The following is a 19,379-nucleotide window of genomic DNA, read 5'->3' on the forward strand; positions in this document are numbered from 1 at the left end:
TGGATAAGGCTGGGATGTCATGGGGAAGGCTTATGAGGCTTGTTTGAGGTACTTACACAGCATTGACTGCTGTTTTCTCCGCTTCTCTCGACAAATTTTACATTCAGAGCCCATCCCCCCGTTTACTGGAGTGACCCCCTCCCAATTCCATCTATTTTTACCTCTTGCCTGTGCACCTCTCCCCAGCATTTTGTTTGGGCACTAGCCCTCATTTTGCACATACCTTGATGAAGGGCTCAAGCCTGAAACGTTGGTGATGTATCTTCATCTTTGCTATATAAAATGCACTGTTTGATCTGCTGAATTTCTCCAGGATTGTTATTAATTCAAGGTGTCTGCAAACTTTTGTGTTTTCCCTGTTCCCCTTTGATTCTGGGCAATAAACTTTGAAAGCCCACTTAGCCATCAGAGAAACAGTTATTTTAATAACTTTATAGCTGTGTAGAAAGTACTCCTTGCAACAGACCACTATGACAAACAACTTAGTGGCCATCTTAAAAAATAGAGCTGCTGACAGTAATGTGGACACTGCAGCAGGCCAAGAAGCAGGATAATTTGGCAGCAAAGGAAGATTGCTACCAAAAAACTTTGTGCCAGTAGGAATATTGCTTCTATTGTGCACATCCTGCTTAAAGTTCATCAATCAGGTTTGCATATTGGGATCCCAATGATCAATAAGTGAAGCACAATCCGTCAGAATTAAGCAGTACTTTCTTAGGCGGAGATAATGTACAGACGAATGCTATCCAGCCACAAGTGCGAAGGGATGCTAACAGTTCCACACAAAGGGCTCAGGCTTGGGTAGTGGAAACTGGGAGTGGCAGAGTATCAGGGAATGGGAAGTTGAGGGCTTAGTCGCTCACCTAATTTAGGTGGACATTTTACTGTGGTGTTAGGGAATGCTGCACTGTCAGAGATAGTCTTTTGGTTGAGTTGTTAAACTTGCCCTCTGAGATGTCTATAAATAATTCCATGGTACTATTTTGAATAGCATGGCCGATCTTTTGTTGTCTTGGCCAATTTTTTTTAATTGCCCATCCAACATGACTAAACTCAGATTCACTGGACATAATCTCATTGGTATTTGTGTGTCCTTTATTGCTCATACAATGGCTGCTACAGTAGCATGCTCTAAAGCACACATGTCAAACTCAGGCCCGCGGGCCAAATTTGGCCCGTGATATAATTATATTTGGCCCGCAAGATCATATCAAATATGTATTAGAGCTGGCCCGCTGGCTGCTGCGCCAGTATAGCACATGCACAGCTAATACTACAAATCCCAGAATGCTTTGCAAATGCATTGGCGTCAGCCCGTTAATCGCCCCCACCTCCTCTGTTTACGTTCATTAGCATCTGTGACCTGTCGCCTAACTCACATGTAATAAACCCCTTACGAAAAATGGCCAAACGAAAGACAGAAAACAGGACCTTTCAAGACAGGTGGGAGGCAAACTCTGACCCCAGAGTTTGATGAACTTGCATCTAAGAAGAGATGCCAAGTATCTGGTTTAGACCCGAGTGCATCAGAGTAAATCACAGTGTAGCAAGCGAAGTTTGGATTCATATTTTCTTTGCTTAACTTTGGACTGTTCATAGTTGAAAGATTGGATTTTCATTGAAGCAAGTTGTTATTTTTTTGACTTGTTGGCTTGTGAAAAAAAATACATTTAAAAGGAGTTTAAAGGCTATAGAGAAATATTATTTATTGAATATTTTATTTCTCATTTGTTAATGCTTCTTCTGGAAAGAGTTTAACCAAAACTATTATTAAACATTTATTTTAATAAGAAAAAGTTTAACATTACATATGTTGAAAGAAGAGAAAACATGCAGATGTTGTTGAAAATTTTCAATAAATATTTAGTTTGGCCCACGACTTAGTCCAAGTTTTTAATTTTGGCCCTCTGTGAATTTGAGTTTGACACCCCTGCTCTAAAGGGTCAAAAGAAATTTAAAAAGTACTAAAGTGGCTATGAAAAACTATCAAATGTCTTGAGTTTGTGAAAATTATATAGAAATGAAAATTCTACATTTAAAACGTGTTGCTGGAGAATCAACAGGGGAAAAAAAATTAGACATAAGAAGGAGCATTCTTTTTCCCTTCAATACTTAGCCTTCAGTTAGAAGGTTCCCAATCAAGCTCCACATTGGTATGTGGTCAAATGATCATTATTAACAATAAACGGCACATCTGAAATGAAGATATTAAACAAAGACCACAGGCTTCTTCGTGGATTGTCATCTTGTCGTGGTGGAAAAGCTTCTGTGGTCCTCAGATCCCGAGAGCGATGTCGTCTGGAGCTATGCTCCTGGTAGGATCAAACTTCGTGGTTTCCAGGCCATTGGAATTAGTTGGTTGATTTGTGAAGTATCATGTGCTTCTTGGTGTGCAGTATGAAGTACATGTCAAACAAATACACGCTCAGGCATTTTCACTCTGTGGGCAACGGAATGAAGGTCATCATCGTTGACTGCGAGGGATAGCCACGACAGGGTCTATTCACTGAACATGAACTTTCAAACAGCATTGTGGTTAACAATCCATCTTTAACCATTAACACTTAAAAAAAACCTATTTCTTTAATTTACAGTTAAGAGAACTTTATTTTCCCGCTAAATAGCATCTGCACTTCAAAAATAATTACAAATAATTTTGGGGCATTTCAAGGACCCAACTATATAAACACAAACAATTTCTTCCCACTGTCTGATGTTCAGACACATTGTATGCAACAAGGAGATAAAGCAAGGTATTTAACTTTTAGAAATTTACTGCAAGGTTGAAAATCCTTGAATTTTCTCATCTGACAAAAATTTTAGAAAGCCTTAAAGCAAAGCAAAAACCTGCAAATGTTGGAAATATGAACTAAAAATGTGGAAAAAAATGCAAGACATACTCAGCTGTCTTATCAGGCAGCATTCAGAGATAAACATTTAAGTTTCTCTTTCCATAGTGCCTAGCTCGCTGAGAATTTTCACTATTTTCAGCTTTTATTTTACACAGTATAGTAAGTTCTCCTTTCCTGCTAGCAATGATTGACATCAAGCTCCAACTTCAGGGTGTCAAATGGCTGCCAGTCCCAAGGAGTGAACATCTCTGTTCCACTGTAGGTTCTTGCCACCCTGTCAGTATCCTTGCAAACTATGCGGCAAATGTGACAAACTTAAATATCAAATTCCCTATTTTTGTGGCGTGAGGTATACATTTCTTTGGATCTTTGTCACAAGTACGCAAGCCAAAATTAGGGCATGTTCATGATTTAAAATGTACAATTAGATGTTCTCCTTTTTCTGTACACATTCGCGATGGCCTCCCAGACAATGAGAAAATGCATATTTGAATGCTCACATGATGAATCTTTTAAATATTGTGATGCATTTTCAATGTCTAAATCGATGACCATATTAGGCTGCAGTTGCATAGGGTTAAACATGTCAAGTAGCTCAAAACTCAGTCCATTAGTGTGCTGTCTAATGGTTCCAAATTTGTGCCATTTGAACCACATTCCTTTAAGTTTCAAGTGAACTTGCAGACCTTCCATTGTGTCCTGTTTGAATGCTGCACTGGACTTTTCCCCCTCCCTACCTGCACAGGAGGTAGAAACGAAGGGATTTCAGTGAATATTGATGGTGGCTAGGGAAGGACCGAGTGAGGGTTGCTGTTCTCTGTATTCAATGTGTCCATTCCGGTGGTGACCATATTCAAACTTAATCCTCATTTCACCAATTTTTGATCTGGGCAAAATATCTGGGATCCATTCAATTATAAAAGGAGTGGGTTGTTTCTGGTCAGGCGACATGTTCCCTGTAGAGAATGAAAATTCCACAGTGAATTTCACGATAAGCAATAAATTAATATCGTGTTAAATTTCATCAAAGATCTGCAGATGTAAGATTGTTAAACAAAATATGGTTTTAACCCAGGATGTATATAGGCTAAAAAGCCACACCAACCCCCCCACCCCATACACACCCACTCACCCAAATATACCCTAGATTAGTCAGCTACAATCTCAATTGAGCAAGAAAGTAGAGGTTCTAATTTTGCATCCTGAAGCTAATCTCAATGCATTCTTGAGATTGTTGCTCTTGATGAGATGCAGTAAAACAAACCCCTGGTATCCAGCACCTATGAGGATTGGTAGATGCCAGATAAGTGTTTTTTTTTCTCCGATTGCTTGAGACTTACTTTAAAAGACAGAAATACTAATTGTACGTACATTGAACAAACTTCATCTGCATGAATACAAAATCCTCACAGCATTTTGCTTTATTTTCAGCTGCAGGATCCTCCCCCTCCACGGAGCCACCCGAAAGAGGAACAATAGTATTATAGAAAATTAACCCCCCCTCCCCACTTGAGTTTACAGATAAAGCCTCTGACTGGGACGACTCTTACTAAGCAGGGGTAAGGAGACATTTTAAGAAAGTCACCCCAACAGCAAGCGGCATCAACCAGCTCTTCATCCAGGGCAACGCCATTGCTGTTTCACACAACTTTATTCAAACAGCTGCTGCGAGCAAAATACAACCAAGGCCCTCTGCTGGCTCAATATTTGCTCCCATCTTCATCAAAGGTTTGTGTTACTTCAGAGAACATTTACTCTTACAGTGTTAATTCTTTGGACTCCAGCTATTTTTAACCTTTCATAACATATACTCTGGACCATGAGTACGAACACCAGTACAAACCAGCTGGTAGTTGGGTACAAAACCAGTCCTGGAAAATGGGGACATGGAGAAAATGTGTTTGTTAGTAGTCCCTGAAAATGGGGACATGGCATATACATGTGCTTGTTGGTTGTCTCTGAAAACAGGGACACAGAGTCCAAAGGGTTACATTTACGTATTTTTACCTATTATTTTATTCTTACGGTATTTATTTTAATTTTTAAAATTTATTTTCCTCAATTTTTTTACTGGTTACTTGAGGCTGCCGGTTGCTTGAATTCTGGATACCAGGCGTTTTACTGTTTTAAACTCAGGCTTTTATTACTAACCCAGACTAAACTAGTCGTATTCATTAACGTTTAACAGAAGCTTGATTCTATGCCGTTTATTTCAAAATAACAAGAATTCTTAGTAATCTTCATGCATAATAAAACATGTGATGAAAGGCTTTGAGCTGAGTGTCCTTGCTGCCATTTTCCTCTTATTCAAATATAGAGCACATCCTCAGACAAACCTCTCTCTTCCTTGATGTTTATTGTGAAGGTTAAATAAATATCTTTACTATTAATCGGGAAGATGATGTCAAAACGTACACTTCCTCTTATATTCTACATGATACAATTACACAGCTTCTTAATAAATGCAGAAGAATGTGTCACAAGGTAGTCAAATTTGTGATAAATGGATTGAATCTATCGTCCATCTATATCAATGTTAAGACACTTCCTCAGAAGCAACAATTATAAAGTAGCCACATAAAACACCTGAGAATTTCCTTTCCATGTCTCCTGTTCCTTGATCCCTCTGCAGTAGGAAGTTTCTTTCTATCTGTTCTATCTAGACCCTTCACGGGAAGGCACAGCACTGGACCTCCTCTTGGGGAGCAAAGTTGGATGTGACTGTGGGGCAGCACGGTGAGCATAACTCCATTATTTTGAAAAGGTTGTGGAGAAAGACGGAATGAGTCAACAAGTTAAATTAGGGCATGGCTTATCTTGGAGCAATTAGGCAGAAACTTGCAGGTTAATTGGGAGAGGGTATGTTCAGGCAAGGGGTGGGTAATTTTTATAGCTGAGTTCAGGCACTTCATTTTCCTGTTAAGGTGAAGGGCAAGATTGGCAAGTTCAAGTAACCATCGTTGACGAGGAATATTGTGGTTCAGGTGAGAATAAGGAGGAAAACACCAGACTTAAGCAATCCGGAACAAACATATTCCTTGATGAGCACACTTAACAGGGAAAATAGAAGGGGCAAAGGAGAAGGAAATGGAGCTGGCAGACAATAAAAGAAAATTCCAAGTGTTGAACAGGTGTATCGAATAAAAGGGTAGCTAGGGAGAGAACTGGTCCCATTAAAGATCAACGCGGCTGTCTGTGAAGCTACAGGAGCAGGGTGGGATTTTGAATATTTCTCAGCAAATCTTACTGTGCAGAAGATCAATAGAACCATAGGAAACAAGTTGCAATATCCTGGGCCACATGAGAATTACCAGTGGAGAAGTCCTGCTCTCCAAAGATCTTCATTCATAGAACCATTTACGGAGCGGAAACAGGCCACGTTGGCCTTTCGAGTCCGCACCGGTCACTGATTTTGTGCGCCCTCTTCAGGCATTGGTCCCGGTCGATCTTCATTCAATAACGATGGGCGAATTCAATGCACATGATCAGATAATTTATGAAAGTGATGTCTAAATATTAGTTACAATATTTTAAAGGACTCCCCAGTATTCATTATATAAAGCCTTGGGATCTGTTACATCTGCCTGAGGAAGGAAGCTGAATATCGGCTTAGAGATGCTACCTCAAGGAGTGCAGCCTTCCCTGGCATTCAACTGAATTTATTCGCTGAAATCTCTGGAAGCAAGCTTAATAGCAACAGTGACCGAGTTTCTGAGACAGTGAGTGGACCGCCAACTCACTGAGATACCCTTGGTAACATTGCATCAGGCTGACCCCAGGAGCTGCAAGCTCAAGGATTCTTGCACAGCTGTAGATTAGAATTTATGGCAATGAATGTCTGTCTACCAGAGGACTTTGGCTCCTGGATGATATTTGACAAAATGCCACAAATTGATCGATAATCAAAATTAAGGCCAGTTCAGGAATGAGGAAAAGTGGCAGTATTAATATTCACCCACAGAAATTAAAAAGACCACCACCCAAATATCAGTCAGCAGTACACTCACCTACTCTCAGAAAGGTCTTAAGTTCCAGTGGCCGAATTGTTTGCTGCTTTTCCACCCGACTGTAGGCCTCAGCAATGCGCTCCACCTGAACCTTCGGGCACTTGAATGGCACATAGGTGCCATTACGGTTTTCAATAAAACTGCGGGTAATTTCCAGTGGCATCTGCGAGGTGAAACAGATGATTTTGTTTAGGTAGAGTTATTACCAATTAATGTTAGCAGTATTAAATATCTGTCTCTCAGACTTTGAGTGGATGACTTTCTTTATTTACCATTTTCCTAATTCTTTTGTTGAAGTGTCTTTCACATTTCACTATTGTGATCACCCATATCAGGTTCTCACCATCTGAATCTTCTTCCATTATTGCACCAACATTGGTGTGAATATATATAGATACTAATAAGAACAACTGCTGAAAAGGTACATTGTCAGCTGTACTCAAGAACAAAATAATTACTTCTCCCAGGGCACTGAAACAGACCTTGCAGCCCACCGTGTCCAATCTTGTTTGCCACATCCCCTTAAATCAAAGGTTTCTGATTTAAGTTTTATTATCATGACTTGAGTACAAAAACATAGCCTGACTCTCCAGCCCAATACCGAGGGCTATTGGGCAGTCAGAAATGCAGATGAGACATTAAGTGGCTGCTCTCTGTTAGCCTTGAAATTATGATTTATTTCTCTGTGCCAAACCATTACTTACCCCTCAGCCATCATAATGATTATTTGATTGTTGCCACATTGCTTTTCATGGACCTTGTTGTGGATGTATTACACTCAATACAGGTACACAATCCTTTAACCGGAACCTTTGGGGAACGGTGTATCCTGAAATTCGAATTTTTCCGGAGCCAGATTTAAACCCACCCGAATTGTGCTGCCGTATCCACCCCCACCCCTTCCAGTCGCGCTGCCATCTTTCCCCCACCCCACTCACGCTGCCGGTCTCTCCCCCTCCCCCGCCCAACTCGCGCTGCCGTCTCTCTCTCTTTTGGAGCTTTTAGATGTCCGGATAAAGGATCGTGTACCTGTACAAATAAAGACGAGCTAATATAATATGCAGCCAATAAAGTACTTTTAAAGTTCTTCACCAACTCCATAGCATGATATAAATTCATCTGTTTTTCTTGTCTTGGATGAGTATGTAACAGGGCAAAATGAAGAATGAAAAATGATCGCACGTAATCAAGTCGAAGTTCAGGAAAGGTTGTTTACTCAAACAGTCACGCAGAGCTTTTTAAAACCCTTCATGCTCCTGCAGTCTGCCTAAGACTCACACACACACATTATATATATATATATACTCACATACATATACACACACACAGAATTTTGTGATGTCATAATGTCACTCGGAACCTCCCAAACCAGTTCGATTAGGCCTCCGGTGACCCACTACATTTTCACGACAAGACTAAAGAAGCTTGTTTACAAAGGTGATCAAATGGGGAGAAATGTTTTTATGTTTATGATAGGTTATTAACCAGGGAAAAGGCAAGGGAATCAAAAGGGGCAAGAGGAAAAGATTTTATTTCAGTTTTTAAACAAATTGTTATGATATGGGATGAACTATCAAAATGAGTAGTAGAAACAGATTCAATTGTGACTTTCAAACGTAAATTCAATAAACACTTGAAAAAAACCTGCAGGGGGGGGAGTCACGTGATGGAGTAGTGGCCGGTAGGGGAACTCCAGCCCTCTCCAGAAAAGTTAAAACAAGATAGAGAAAAAACAAAGGCACAAACTTAAAAACCAAAACAAAGTGAAAGTAAAAGTGTGAAGAAAATGGCAGCGAAGAAAGAAAAACCAAAAACAACGGGAAGAAAAGAAGGAGGAGAGACGTCGGAAGAAGAAGGTGAAGGCCTTACCTGTCCGAAGAGGCCCGCCGCGGAGAGAGAAGCCCGCTCCCTCAGGTCAGTGGAGGTCCCGGGCGCGGGACTACAAAAATGGCTTGCAGAGCCGAGTAAAAGTGCGCAACCGCGCAAGCGCGAGGAGTCGCGCATGCGTGATGCGCATGAAAAAAAACACACTGACGGGAGGGGTGAACAGCTGCGGAGTCGATCTCCACAGCTGAGAGAGACACCTGCAGCACAGCAGCAGGTGCAGAACACAGACAATAACGACAACAAGAAAGAAGAGGGTAAAAAGAAAACAAGGAAACAACAGATGGTCAACCCAGAGAAAGAAGTAGAACAGAAAGAAGTGGAAGAAGAAGAGAAAAGCAAGACAATGGATGTATCTTTTTTTAAAGAATATATGGAATCAGTGAAAGAATGGCAATTACAAGAATTTAATGAGATAAAAAGAAGAATTAAGAATGCAGAAGAAAGAATGAATAAAATGGAAGTGGCCATATCAGAATTGGCAAAAAGAGTGGAAAATATGGAAAAATGAGAAACATTTGTAGATATGGAAGTAAAAGACATTTGTAGATATGGAAGTGGGCCTTAAGGAAGATGAAGAAGGCAAGAATATGAGAGAATTTATAAAAGATTGGATCCCCAGGGTCCTGGGAAGACCAGGATTACAGGAAGAAATGGAAATAGAGAGGGCACATAGAACTTTAGCCCCGAAACCACAACCGCAGCAAAAACCAAGATCCATTTTAGTAAAATTCTTAAGATATACAACAAGAAAAAATATATTGGAGAAAGCAATGAAGAAAGTAAGAGAGGACAAAAACCCACTGGAATATAAAGGTCAAAAATTTTTTTTCTATCCAGACATAAGTTTTGAACTCCTGAAGAAGAGGAAGGAGTTCAATACAGCGAAAACGATCTTATGGAAAAAAGGATATAAATTTATGTTAAGGTACCCAGCGGTACTTAAAATAATTATTCCAGGGCAACAAAACAGACTATTCTCGGGATCCAGAGGAAGCAAGGAAATTTGCAGAACAACTACAAAACAAGCAGAGAGATGAAGACATGTAATAAGAGTAAAAATGACCACGATCTATATGTATGTGTGTAAAGGGGTATATGTGTGTATGTATATAGTGTGCATACATGAATGTATCCGTATTTAGAGGAAAATATATAGAGTATAGACAAGAATTAATAAGGGAGGGAAATGGAATAGAGGGAATAAGGAGGGAATTAAAAGAGTGACCTTTGTTACATATGAAAATTGAAATCTTTTCTTGGGGGGGCTGGGTGGGGAGGAGTTACGGTCACTGCAAAATCAGCTGACGTTTGCGAGTGAATTCGCAAATCCAAATGGAGAGGGGAGATGTGGTTGTCCGACAAGGGATAAAGGACAACTCAGGAGGGGGAGGGGAGATTGGGTTTAAAGGAGTTTTAAATAGGAGAATAGGGAAAATGTTTGATGTTTAAGAAATGTTGTCTTATAAAGTGTTCAAAACAAGAAAGCAGAAATGGATAAGAAGGAAAGGTAATGATGGAGAAACGGAAAGGGAAGATAAAGTATAAAATGGCTACGCTGAACTATATGACTTTAAATATTAACGGAGTACATAACCAAATTAAAAGGAAGAAACTGCTAAATTTACTGAAAAAAGAAAAAATTGATATAGCATTTGTGCAAGAAACACATTTAACTGAATTGGAGCACAAGAAATTAAAGAGAGATTGGGTAGGACACGTAACAGCAGCGTCGTATAATTCAAAAGCAAGAGGAGTAGCTATATTAATTAGTAAAAATGTGCCAATTAAAATAGAAGAGGAAATAATAGATCCAGCAGGGAGATATGTAATGATAAAATGTCAGATATATTCGGAGTTTTGGAATCTACTCAATGTATATTCACCTAACGAAGAAGATCAAAAGTTTATGCAAGATATTTTTTTGAAGATAGCAGATACGCAAGGGAACATATTAATAGGAGGGGATTTCAACCTGAGTTTGGATTCAAATATGGACAAAACTGGGAAAAAAATTAACAGAAAGAACAAAGTAACCAAATTTATAATTAAATCGATGGAAGAAATGCAACTTTTGGATATATGGAGGAAACAACACCCAAAGGAAAAGGAATATTCATATTACTCGGCTAGACATAAAACATACTCAAGAATAGACCTATTTTTGTTATCAGCTCGTATGCAAGATAGAGTAAGAAAAACAGAATATAAAGCTAGAATATTATCGGACCATTCACCCTTAATATTGACAGTAAAGTTAGAGGACATCCCTCCAAGAATGTAGAGATGGAGATTAAACTCCATGTTACTCAAAAGACAGGATTTTAGAGAATTCATTGAAAGACAAATTAAAATGTATTTTGAAATAAATACGGAATCAGTGGAAGATAAGTTTATACTATGGGATGCAATGAAAGCATTCATTAGAGGGCAAATAATAAGTTATGTAACCAAGATGAAGAAGGACTATAATCAGGAAACAGAGCAGTTGGAAAGGGAAATAGTAAATATAGAAAAAGAATTAGCAATGAAGGAAGATACAACTAAAAGAAGAGAATTGGCGAATAAAAAAATAAAATATGAAACACTACAAACATATAAGGTGGAGAAGAACATAATGAAGACAAAACAGAAATATTATGAACTAGGGGAAAAAACGCACAAAATTCTTGCATGGCAGCTTAAGACAGAACAAGCTAAGAAAATGGTATTGGCATCAAGGAAAAAAGACAAACAAATCACATATAATCCAAAGGAGATCAAGGAAAACTTTAGAGAATTCTATGAACAATTATACCAAACTGAAAACGAAGGGAAAGAAGGGAAAATAGATGAATTTCTAACTAAAATTGAACTACCAAAACTACAAATAGAGGAACAAAATAAATTAACAGAACCATTTGGAATAGTAGAAATACAAGAGATAATAAAAAAATTACCAAATAATAAGACACCAGGAGAGGATGGATTCCCAATAGAATTCTACAAAACATTTAAAGATTTATTAATTCCACCCCTCCTGGAAGTAATCAACCAGATTGATAAAACACAAAGCTTACCAGACTCATGTAAAACAGCAATAATTACAGTAATACTAAAGCAAGGGAAAGATCCACTCGCACCAGCGTCATATAGACCAATATCTTTACTTAACACAGATTATAAGATAATAGCTAAACTATTAGCAAATAGATTAGCAGTGTATGTACCGAAAATGGTAAATCTAGACCAAACTGGATTTATTAAAAAAAGACGCACAACAGACAATATTTGTAAATTTATTAACTTAATTCATGCAGTAGAAGGGAGTAAAGCGCCAACAGTAGCAGTTGCTTTAGACGCAGAGAAGGCCTTTGACAGAGTAGAATGGAATTATTTATTCAAAGTATTGCAAAAATTCAGTTTACCAGAGAAGTATATTAATTGGATTAAAGCATTATAAGGGACCATTGGCGAAAGTGACAGTAAATGGATATGTATCAAAGCAATTTAACTTAAGCAGGTCAACACGGCAGGGATGCCCACTATCACCTTTATTGTTTGCGTTAGCTATAGAACCACTAGCAGAATTGATAAGAACAGAAAATAATATAAAAGGGATAAAAATAAAAGACAAGGATATAAAATCAGTTTATTTGCGGATGATGTTATAGTATATTTAACAGAACCAGAACTATCAATAAAAGAATTATATAAGAAATTGAAGGAATATGGAGAAGTGTCGGGTTACAAGATTAACGTAAATAAAAATGAAGCAATGCCTATGAATAATGCGGATTTCTCAAAATTTAAAAAGGAATCACCGTTCAGATGGCAAATGCAAGCAATAAGATACCTAGGTATACAAATAAATAAAAATCTCAGCCAACTATATAAACTCAATTATTATCCACTAATGAAAAAATTACAGGACGATTTACAGCATTGGAAAGATTTACCACTAACACTAATAGGAAGGATAAACTGTATTAAAATGAACATTTTTCCAAGGATATTATACCTATTTCAGGCATTGCCAATACACCTGACAGAGAAATTCTTCAAAGAGTTAAAGAAAATAATAAGGAAATTTTTATGGAAAGGGGGGAAACCGAGGATAGCACTAGATAAATTAACAGAATGGTATAAACAAGGAGGCTTACAACTGCCAAACTTTAAAAATTATTATAGAGCCGCACAATTAAGATACCTATCAGATTTTTATCAAACAAGGGAAAAGCCAGATTGGACTAGATTAGAATTAGATAAAATAGGGGAAAAGATACCTGAACACATATTATATAAATGGGATGAAAAATTGGTACAACATGGAAGTTCTCCAGTATTACATCATCCACTTAATATTTGGAAGAAGATTCATGTAGAAAGAAATAAAACAAATTATCAATGACCAAAATTAATATTGACGCAAAACCAGTTACTCCCTTTTACAATAGATAACCTTTCCTTAAGAGAATGGGAGAAAAAAGGGATCAAAAGAATAGAAAATTGTTTTTCAGGAAATAGATTATTATCCTTTGAACAAATGAAAGATAAATACAATATAACTCAAGATACAGTGCTGGCATATTACCAATTGAGATCCTACTTGAAGGACAAATTAGGAAGCAGTCTGAGTTTACCAGAGGGAAGTAACTTTGAATATGTGATTACAGATACAATGATAATCAAAAGATTTATAACAAATATATATTATAAACTGCAAGAAAAGGAGAATGAGGAAACAAATGGTAAAACTAAACAAAAATGGGAACAAGATTTAAATATAAAGATAACAAAGGAAACATGGGAGAAGTTATGTTCTGGAATGATGAGAAATACAATAAATACGAGGTTACGTATGAGACAATATAACTGGATACACAGGCTATACATTATACCTCAAAAGTTAAATAAATGGGACCCAACAGTATCTGATAGATGTTTTCGATGTAAAAAAGAAATGGGAACAACAATTCGTGCAATCTGGACATGTGAGAAAGTAGAAAAATTTTGGGAAGATCTAAACCAAGTATTAAATAAAATTACAGAAAACAATATACCAAAGAATCCAGAGATCTTCCTCCTAAATAACATAAAAAACAAAGAATTTGGAATTGATTTGGAGGATGCACAAAAAAGATTTGTTAAGATAGCTCTAGCCGTAGCAAAAAAATGTATTATGTCAACCTGGAAATCGGAAGATAATTTGAAAATACAACAATGGTATATAGAAATGAATAAATGTATTCCATTAGAAAAAATAACATATAGTTTAAAAAATAATACTGAAATATTTGAACAAATATGGGAGCCTTACATGAAACACAATAGCGAAAACCTACCGGGGACATTCACTACCTAAATTAACGAAAGGAGAAGGAAATGAAAAGAATTGACTCAGTGGAATTTCTTGTTTATTTTTATTGAATGACAACATTGTTTGACTGGTTTAATGTATTCTAGATTTTGTACTTTAAATGGACGGGAGGGGGGAGGTAGGGAGGGTGGGATGGGAGGAGGGGGGGGAGAAAATGGCACTGTATATATTTGAAAAGGAAAAAGTATGTATCATGGTTAATGTGGTTTATGGTGTGAAAAATAAAAATTAAAAAAAACCTGCAGAACTACACATCTTTGCTTTTAAAGAATCAGCACAGAGCATGATGACCTCTACTCTGAACCACAGAAAACTACAGCACAGAAAACAGGCTATTATGCTTCTAGTCTGTACCGAAACATCATTCCTCTAGTCCAGTGGTTTTCAAACTTCCCCCTTAAATTCCACCTTGAGCAATCCCTCTGCCAGCGGTGCTCTGTGGTTAGTAAGGGATCACTTAAGGTGGGCGAGTCTGTTAAGGCAAATAGCGCCTTTGGAAGACTACACAAAAGAGTCTGGAAAAACAACCAACTGAAAAACCTCACAAAGATAAGCATATACAGAGCCGTTGTCATACCCACACTCCTGTTCGGCTCCGAATCATGGGTCCTCTACCGGCACCACCTACGGCTCCTAGAACGCTTCCACCAGCGTTGTCTCCGCTCCATCCTCAACATCCATTGGAGCGCTCACACCCCTAACGTCGAGGTACTCGAGATGGCAGAGGTCGACAGCATCGAGTCCACGCTGCTGAAGATCCAGCTGCGCTGGATGGGTCACGTCTCCAGAATGGAGGACCATCGCCTTCCCAAATCGTATTATATGGCGAGCTCTCCACTGGCCACCGTGACAGAGGTGCACCAAAGAAAAGGTACAAGGACTGCCTAAAGAAATCTCTTGGTGCCTGCCACATTGACCACCGCCAGTGGGCTGATAACGCCTCAAACCGTGCATCTTGGCGCCTCACAGTTTGGCGGGCAGCAGCCTCCTTTGAAGAAGACCGCAGAGCCCACCTCACTGACAAAAGGCAAAGGAGGAAAAACCCAACACCCAACCCCAACCAACCAATTTTCCCTTGCAACCGCTGCAATCGTGTCTGCCTGTCCCGCATCGGACTGGTCAGCCACAAACGAGCCTGCAGCTGACGTGGACTTTTTACCCCCTCCATAAATCTTCGTCCGCGAAGCCAAGCCAAAGAAAGAAAGACTTAAGGTGGGATGTGAGTGGAAAGAAAAAGTTTGAAAACCACTGTTTTAATCATCCCTCATTGACTCGTTATGTGCACGGTTTCAGAACTCCAAAGGAAATGGGCCAATGACCCAATTTTTCTCATGCAAAATTATTCAAGTAGCAATTGGGTCTAGAGCAGTGGTTCTCAACCTTCCCTTCCCACCTACATCCCACCTTAAGCAATCCCTTAATAATCACAGAGCACTGATGGCATAGGAATTACTTAAAGAGGGATGTGAGTTTGAATACCACTGCTCTAGTCCCACTGACCTGCACTAGGAATATGCAGTAAGATTCCATGAATCAGGACAAAAATCATAACATGACGTAATCAATAAATGAAGTATACGGCAGGGTGAGCGAAGCAGTTAAGCACAACACTGTTACAGCAGCTGTAACCAGGCTTCGAATCCAGCACTGTGTGTAAAGAGTTTGTACCTTCTTCCAATATCTGCATGTTTCCTGAATACCCCAATTTCTGCCCACGGTTCAAAACCTGCCAGGGTTGTAGGTCAATTGGGTGCCACAGGCTTATGAGCCGAAAGGGCCTGATACCGTGGTGTATATCTAAATTTTAAAAATACACAGAATATTCCCTCATGTCGCCCCAGAAAGTGAAAATTCAAGGATGAGCCTTTTTTTAACCTTGAGATCAAGGCTGGTCTTTGATCTATGGGAATGGATCACTCCCATTGAATTCCTGAATATTCAATGAAAGAAAGGCACTGCCTTACTTTTCATGCACTATTTTTTAATATATTATTGATGTAATTTGGTTCACAATATGAATGTTTGACCTGTAATGGTGCTGTAAAACACCAACTTTTGTGACTTGTTCTTGACAATAAATTCTGATTCTAATGCAAACACAGTGCAGGTTATTCTCTCCACAACCCCATCAACCTTTTACCTCGGGGGTATCAAATATCTGTTTGATCTGAAGAATATTTGTGATCTGCCAGGTGTATTTGGAGAATGTTCCCAGAGGTAATGCATCCTTCCGAACAAAACCTGCAAACACATGATGTAACAGGGTTACTTTCTGCCGCTTTTTCCTGGCCTCAACAATCCAGCGCCAGGAGTCACAGATTTAAAAGCAACCATTAGTAAATGTAAATTCAAGTATGCAAAATCACTCAAGAGATGTCTAATTCACAAACCCTCCCCACTTCTCAGCAAACAGGTATTATTGAGATTCACTGTCTTCAGTCTAGCCCTTGCTCAATGGATCATGGCTATGGTGAATCATCAAAGCCCTGATCAATAGGGCCACACTACTGTCCTATGTTTCTATGGGAGACATCAGCCACTTGTAAAGAATGGATGAAACCTATGTTCCTACTTTTAGCGTTGGGTTTAATAAAATTGGCCATCGAGTTTAATGCACCTATATGAATTATTATGTGATCGAATCGGTTTGACGTACTTGTGGATGTACCATATATACTTATGCAATAGTTCAGGTCAAATTTGTGGGGTCGACTTAAGTACCTGCATCGTTCAAGGCGCCAGGAGCACAGATGCCCGAACCAAGTGGTTAACCTGCATTCAGGACGTTGGGAGCTCAGATGGGTAGGCAGCCGAGGCCTTGGAGAGAGTCTGTGACCGAGATGTCAGGAGCTTGGTTGGGTGGACAGTTGGGGCATCAGACAGTCAGGGCGTCGGGAGCTTGGATGGGTGGACAGTCGGGGCCAAAAATGAGGGGGAAGGGTCGACTTTTTACATGGGATCAACTATTACAGGGTATATCCGGTACTTCGTCCCCACATACTTTAACCAAGACACCTTCATCTTGGAATCTCATGTAATCTGACACCTGCATGGTTGAGAAATTCACATTACCTGTGGTGGAGTTGGGAAGCCGTTTCTTTTTATTGCCCAGGGAAATTCTTTGCTGCAGAGCATCAAAAAAAGCCTGAGGAACGTGGAACACCAGGGGCTCGGGTTTGCCTGCATTAACAACAACCTTCATTGAAATTACACCCTTAATATTGTCAAGCACAGCTTTCAACTTTGCAGCACCTCATACAACAACAATTTACACTAATAGTCCATGGGGTCAAATCTTTACAAGTTTTTGCAGGATTGTAATGGGACCAAAAAAAATTCTTTTGATCTCAAGCCAAAGGAAGGGAAATTAGCAGAAGTGATCGACAGTTCAGTCAAAGAGTTCGAGTTTTGAGAGAGAACTCCTGCAACAAGTAGGACTTACTGTTGCAAATAGTTCAAAAGGGGGAAAAAATTTAAACCATGTCTATGCACAGAGGATCTCTGCAGAAATCTTTTGAAACACATCCATTGACAATCCCAAATGATGAGACATATCAATGCAACCCAACACACACACAATTTTGAACACCATGGGAAGATGGTATGACTGCAAAGAGTATCAGTAAAGCAAATCAGTTTCTATTTCTTTACATTGGAGGTTGCTATTAAAATGCAAATTGTTGTTGTTGAGAGGATGTTTGCCAAGGACAGATTCTCCAAATACCTTGATTACTTTTTTTCATGCATATTGGACTTTATGTCAACTATTTTATACTTTGAACAGGCTCCCAATATCTATAATGGAAATAAGAACAAAGGTTTTTTCTTCCTGAGCCATAGATTAGTGAGCAAAGATTCTGCTGCCTCAATACACCTCATGGTCGACATTCTATTAAAATGAATATGAAAACAGCATGGACAATTTCTTCCAATACACATCAGCATCACACAGGACAGCATTAAATTAGTGCCAGATTCCAGCATCTGCAGTATTGTTTTGAAATCTTCTGGCAGCACTAAATAAAACTGTCACAAAGTAAGACTAAGTGATAATAATAAAAATATATATTAATCATCATCAATAGGGCTCTCAACCAGTGGTTCTCAACCTTTTTCTTTCCACTCACACACCACTTTAAGTAATCCCGAAGCCATCGGTGGTAAAGGATGCTTGAGGTGGGATATAGGTGGAGAGAAAAAGGTTGAAAACCACTGTTATAATCGTACCTCATTGACTTGTTATGTGCACAGTTTCAGAACTCCAAAGGAAATGGGCCAATGACAATTTTCTCAAGCAAAATAGTTCAGTAACAATTGGGTCTAGAGCAGTGATTCTCAACCTTCCCTTCCTTTACATCCCACCTTAAGCAATCCCTTACTAATCACAAAGCACCGATGGCATAGGGATTACTTAAAGTGGGATGTGGATGGAAAGAAAAAGGTTGAGAACCACTGGGATAAAGGTTGTCATAGCCGAAGGGAAGTCGTGGGGACAAGCTCCCACCGTTGCACAAATGCTCTTCATAACGCACGTCTCAAACAGCCTCTGATAACCAAGTCCAACTCCTGTCCTTCACGTGTGGCCTAGTTCTTAAGCCTGGCGGAGCTGTTCTCACTGATAGGAGAAGTGGCAAAGGCAGGCCACCGGCACTTGAAACCCATTGCTCCGGGTAGATGGGGGTCGTTAACCGCGGATGGTAACTCATTTAAGAGGGAAAACTCCGATTTCAAAACTTCGCTGCCTTGTGGCTATACCTGCTCATAGGAAAGGCTTTGGGAGTAAACCCTGAGGGAAAAATCTGGAGTCCGAGTCCTGAAGGCAGCTGACACGGCAACTCCTGCAATGCTGCTGGCACCAAATTGTAACGACTTTCATCATTCCTTTGGATCTATCATTAGCATGGGTGGGGGGGATCCCCACTGCATGGGCAGCAGATGGATCTCCATATCAACTTTGCCCTGGCTTGCACCCTGGAGAGGCTACTCCAGCTCCACTTTAGTAACAGTACCCATGGCCAACAATGACCGATGGAGGCCACACACACATCATCAATAAAAACAATTCTATAATTAAAATGTTTTAATGAAGCTATGGACTTTGTAAAAGTATATTGCTTACCATCGAACTGGTAATGCATAGTTTGATTGATCCTTTCGGTGACACTTGCAAGCCAGTCTTGAAATGACATGATCACTTGCGATTCATCTATGGGTTGATTCACAGCTGAAAGATGAAAACAAGATCACTCTACATCCACAAGAGCCTGCTGCACTAAC

The 19,379-nt window shown here is 39.3% G+C and overlaps 1 protein-coding gene across 2 annotated transcripts in view; it reads right to left on the reverse strand.

The window, feature by feature from the left end:
• Positions 1-1,819: 1,819 nt before the first annotated feature.
• Positions 1,820-19,379, reverse strand: part of c2h2orf42 (chromosome 2 C2orf42 homolog) — a 28,701-nt gene continuing 11,141 nt past the window's right edge. For both annotated transcript variants that reach the window (XM_069917602.1, XM_069917601.1), the window contains exons 4-8: positions 19,222-19,326; positions 17,175-17,282; positions 16,243-16,343; positions 6,860-7,022; positions 1,820-3,808 (exon numbers count right to left, since the gene is read on the reverse strand). In XM_069917602.1, the coding sequence (XP_069773703.1) occupies positions 3,618-3,808; positions 6,860-7,022; positions 16,243-16,343; positions 17,175-17,282; positions 19,222-19,326 (668 nt within the window). In that variant the 3' untranslated portion in view covers positions 1,820-3,617. The remainder of the gene's footprint in view (positions 3,809-6,859; positions 7,023-16,242; positions 16,344-17,174; positions 17,283-19,221; positions 19,327-19,379) is intronic.

This window comes from Narcine bancroftii, chromosome 2 (genome assembly GCF_036971445.1).
Source record: "Narcine bancroftii isolate sNarBan1 chromosome 2, sNarBan1.hap1, whole genome shotgun sequence".
NCBI lineage: Eukaryota > Metazoa > Chordata > Chondrichthyes > Torpediniformes > Narcinidae > Narcine > Narcine bancroftii.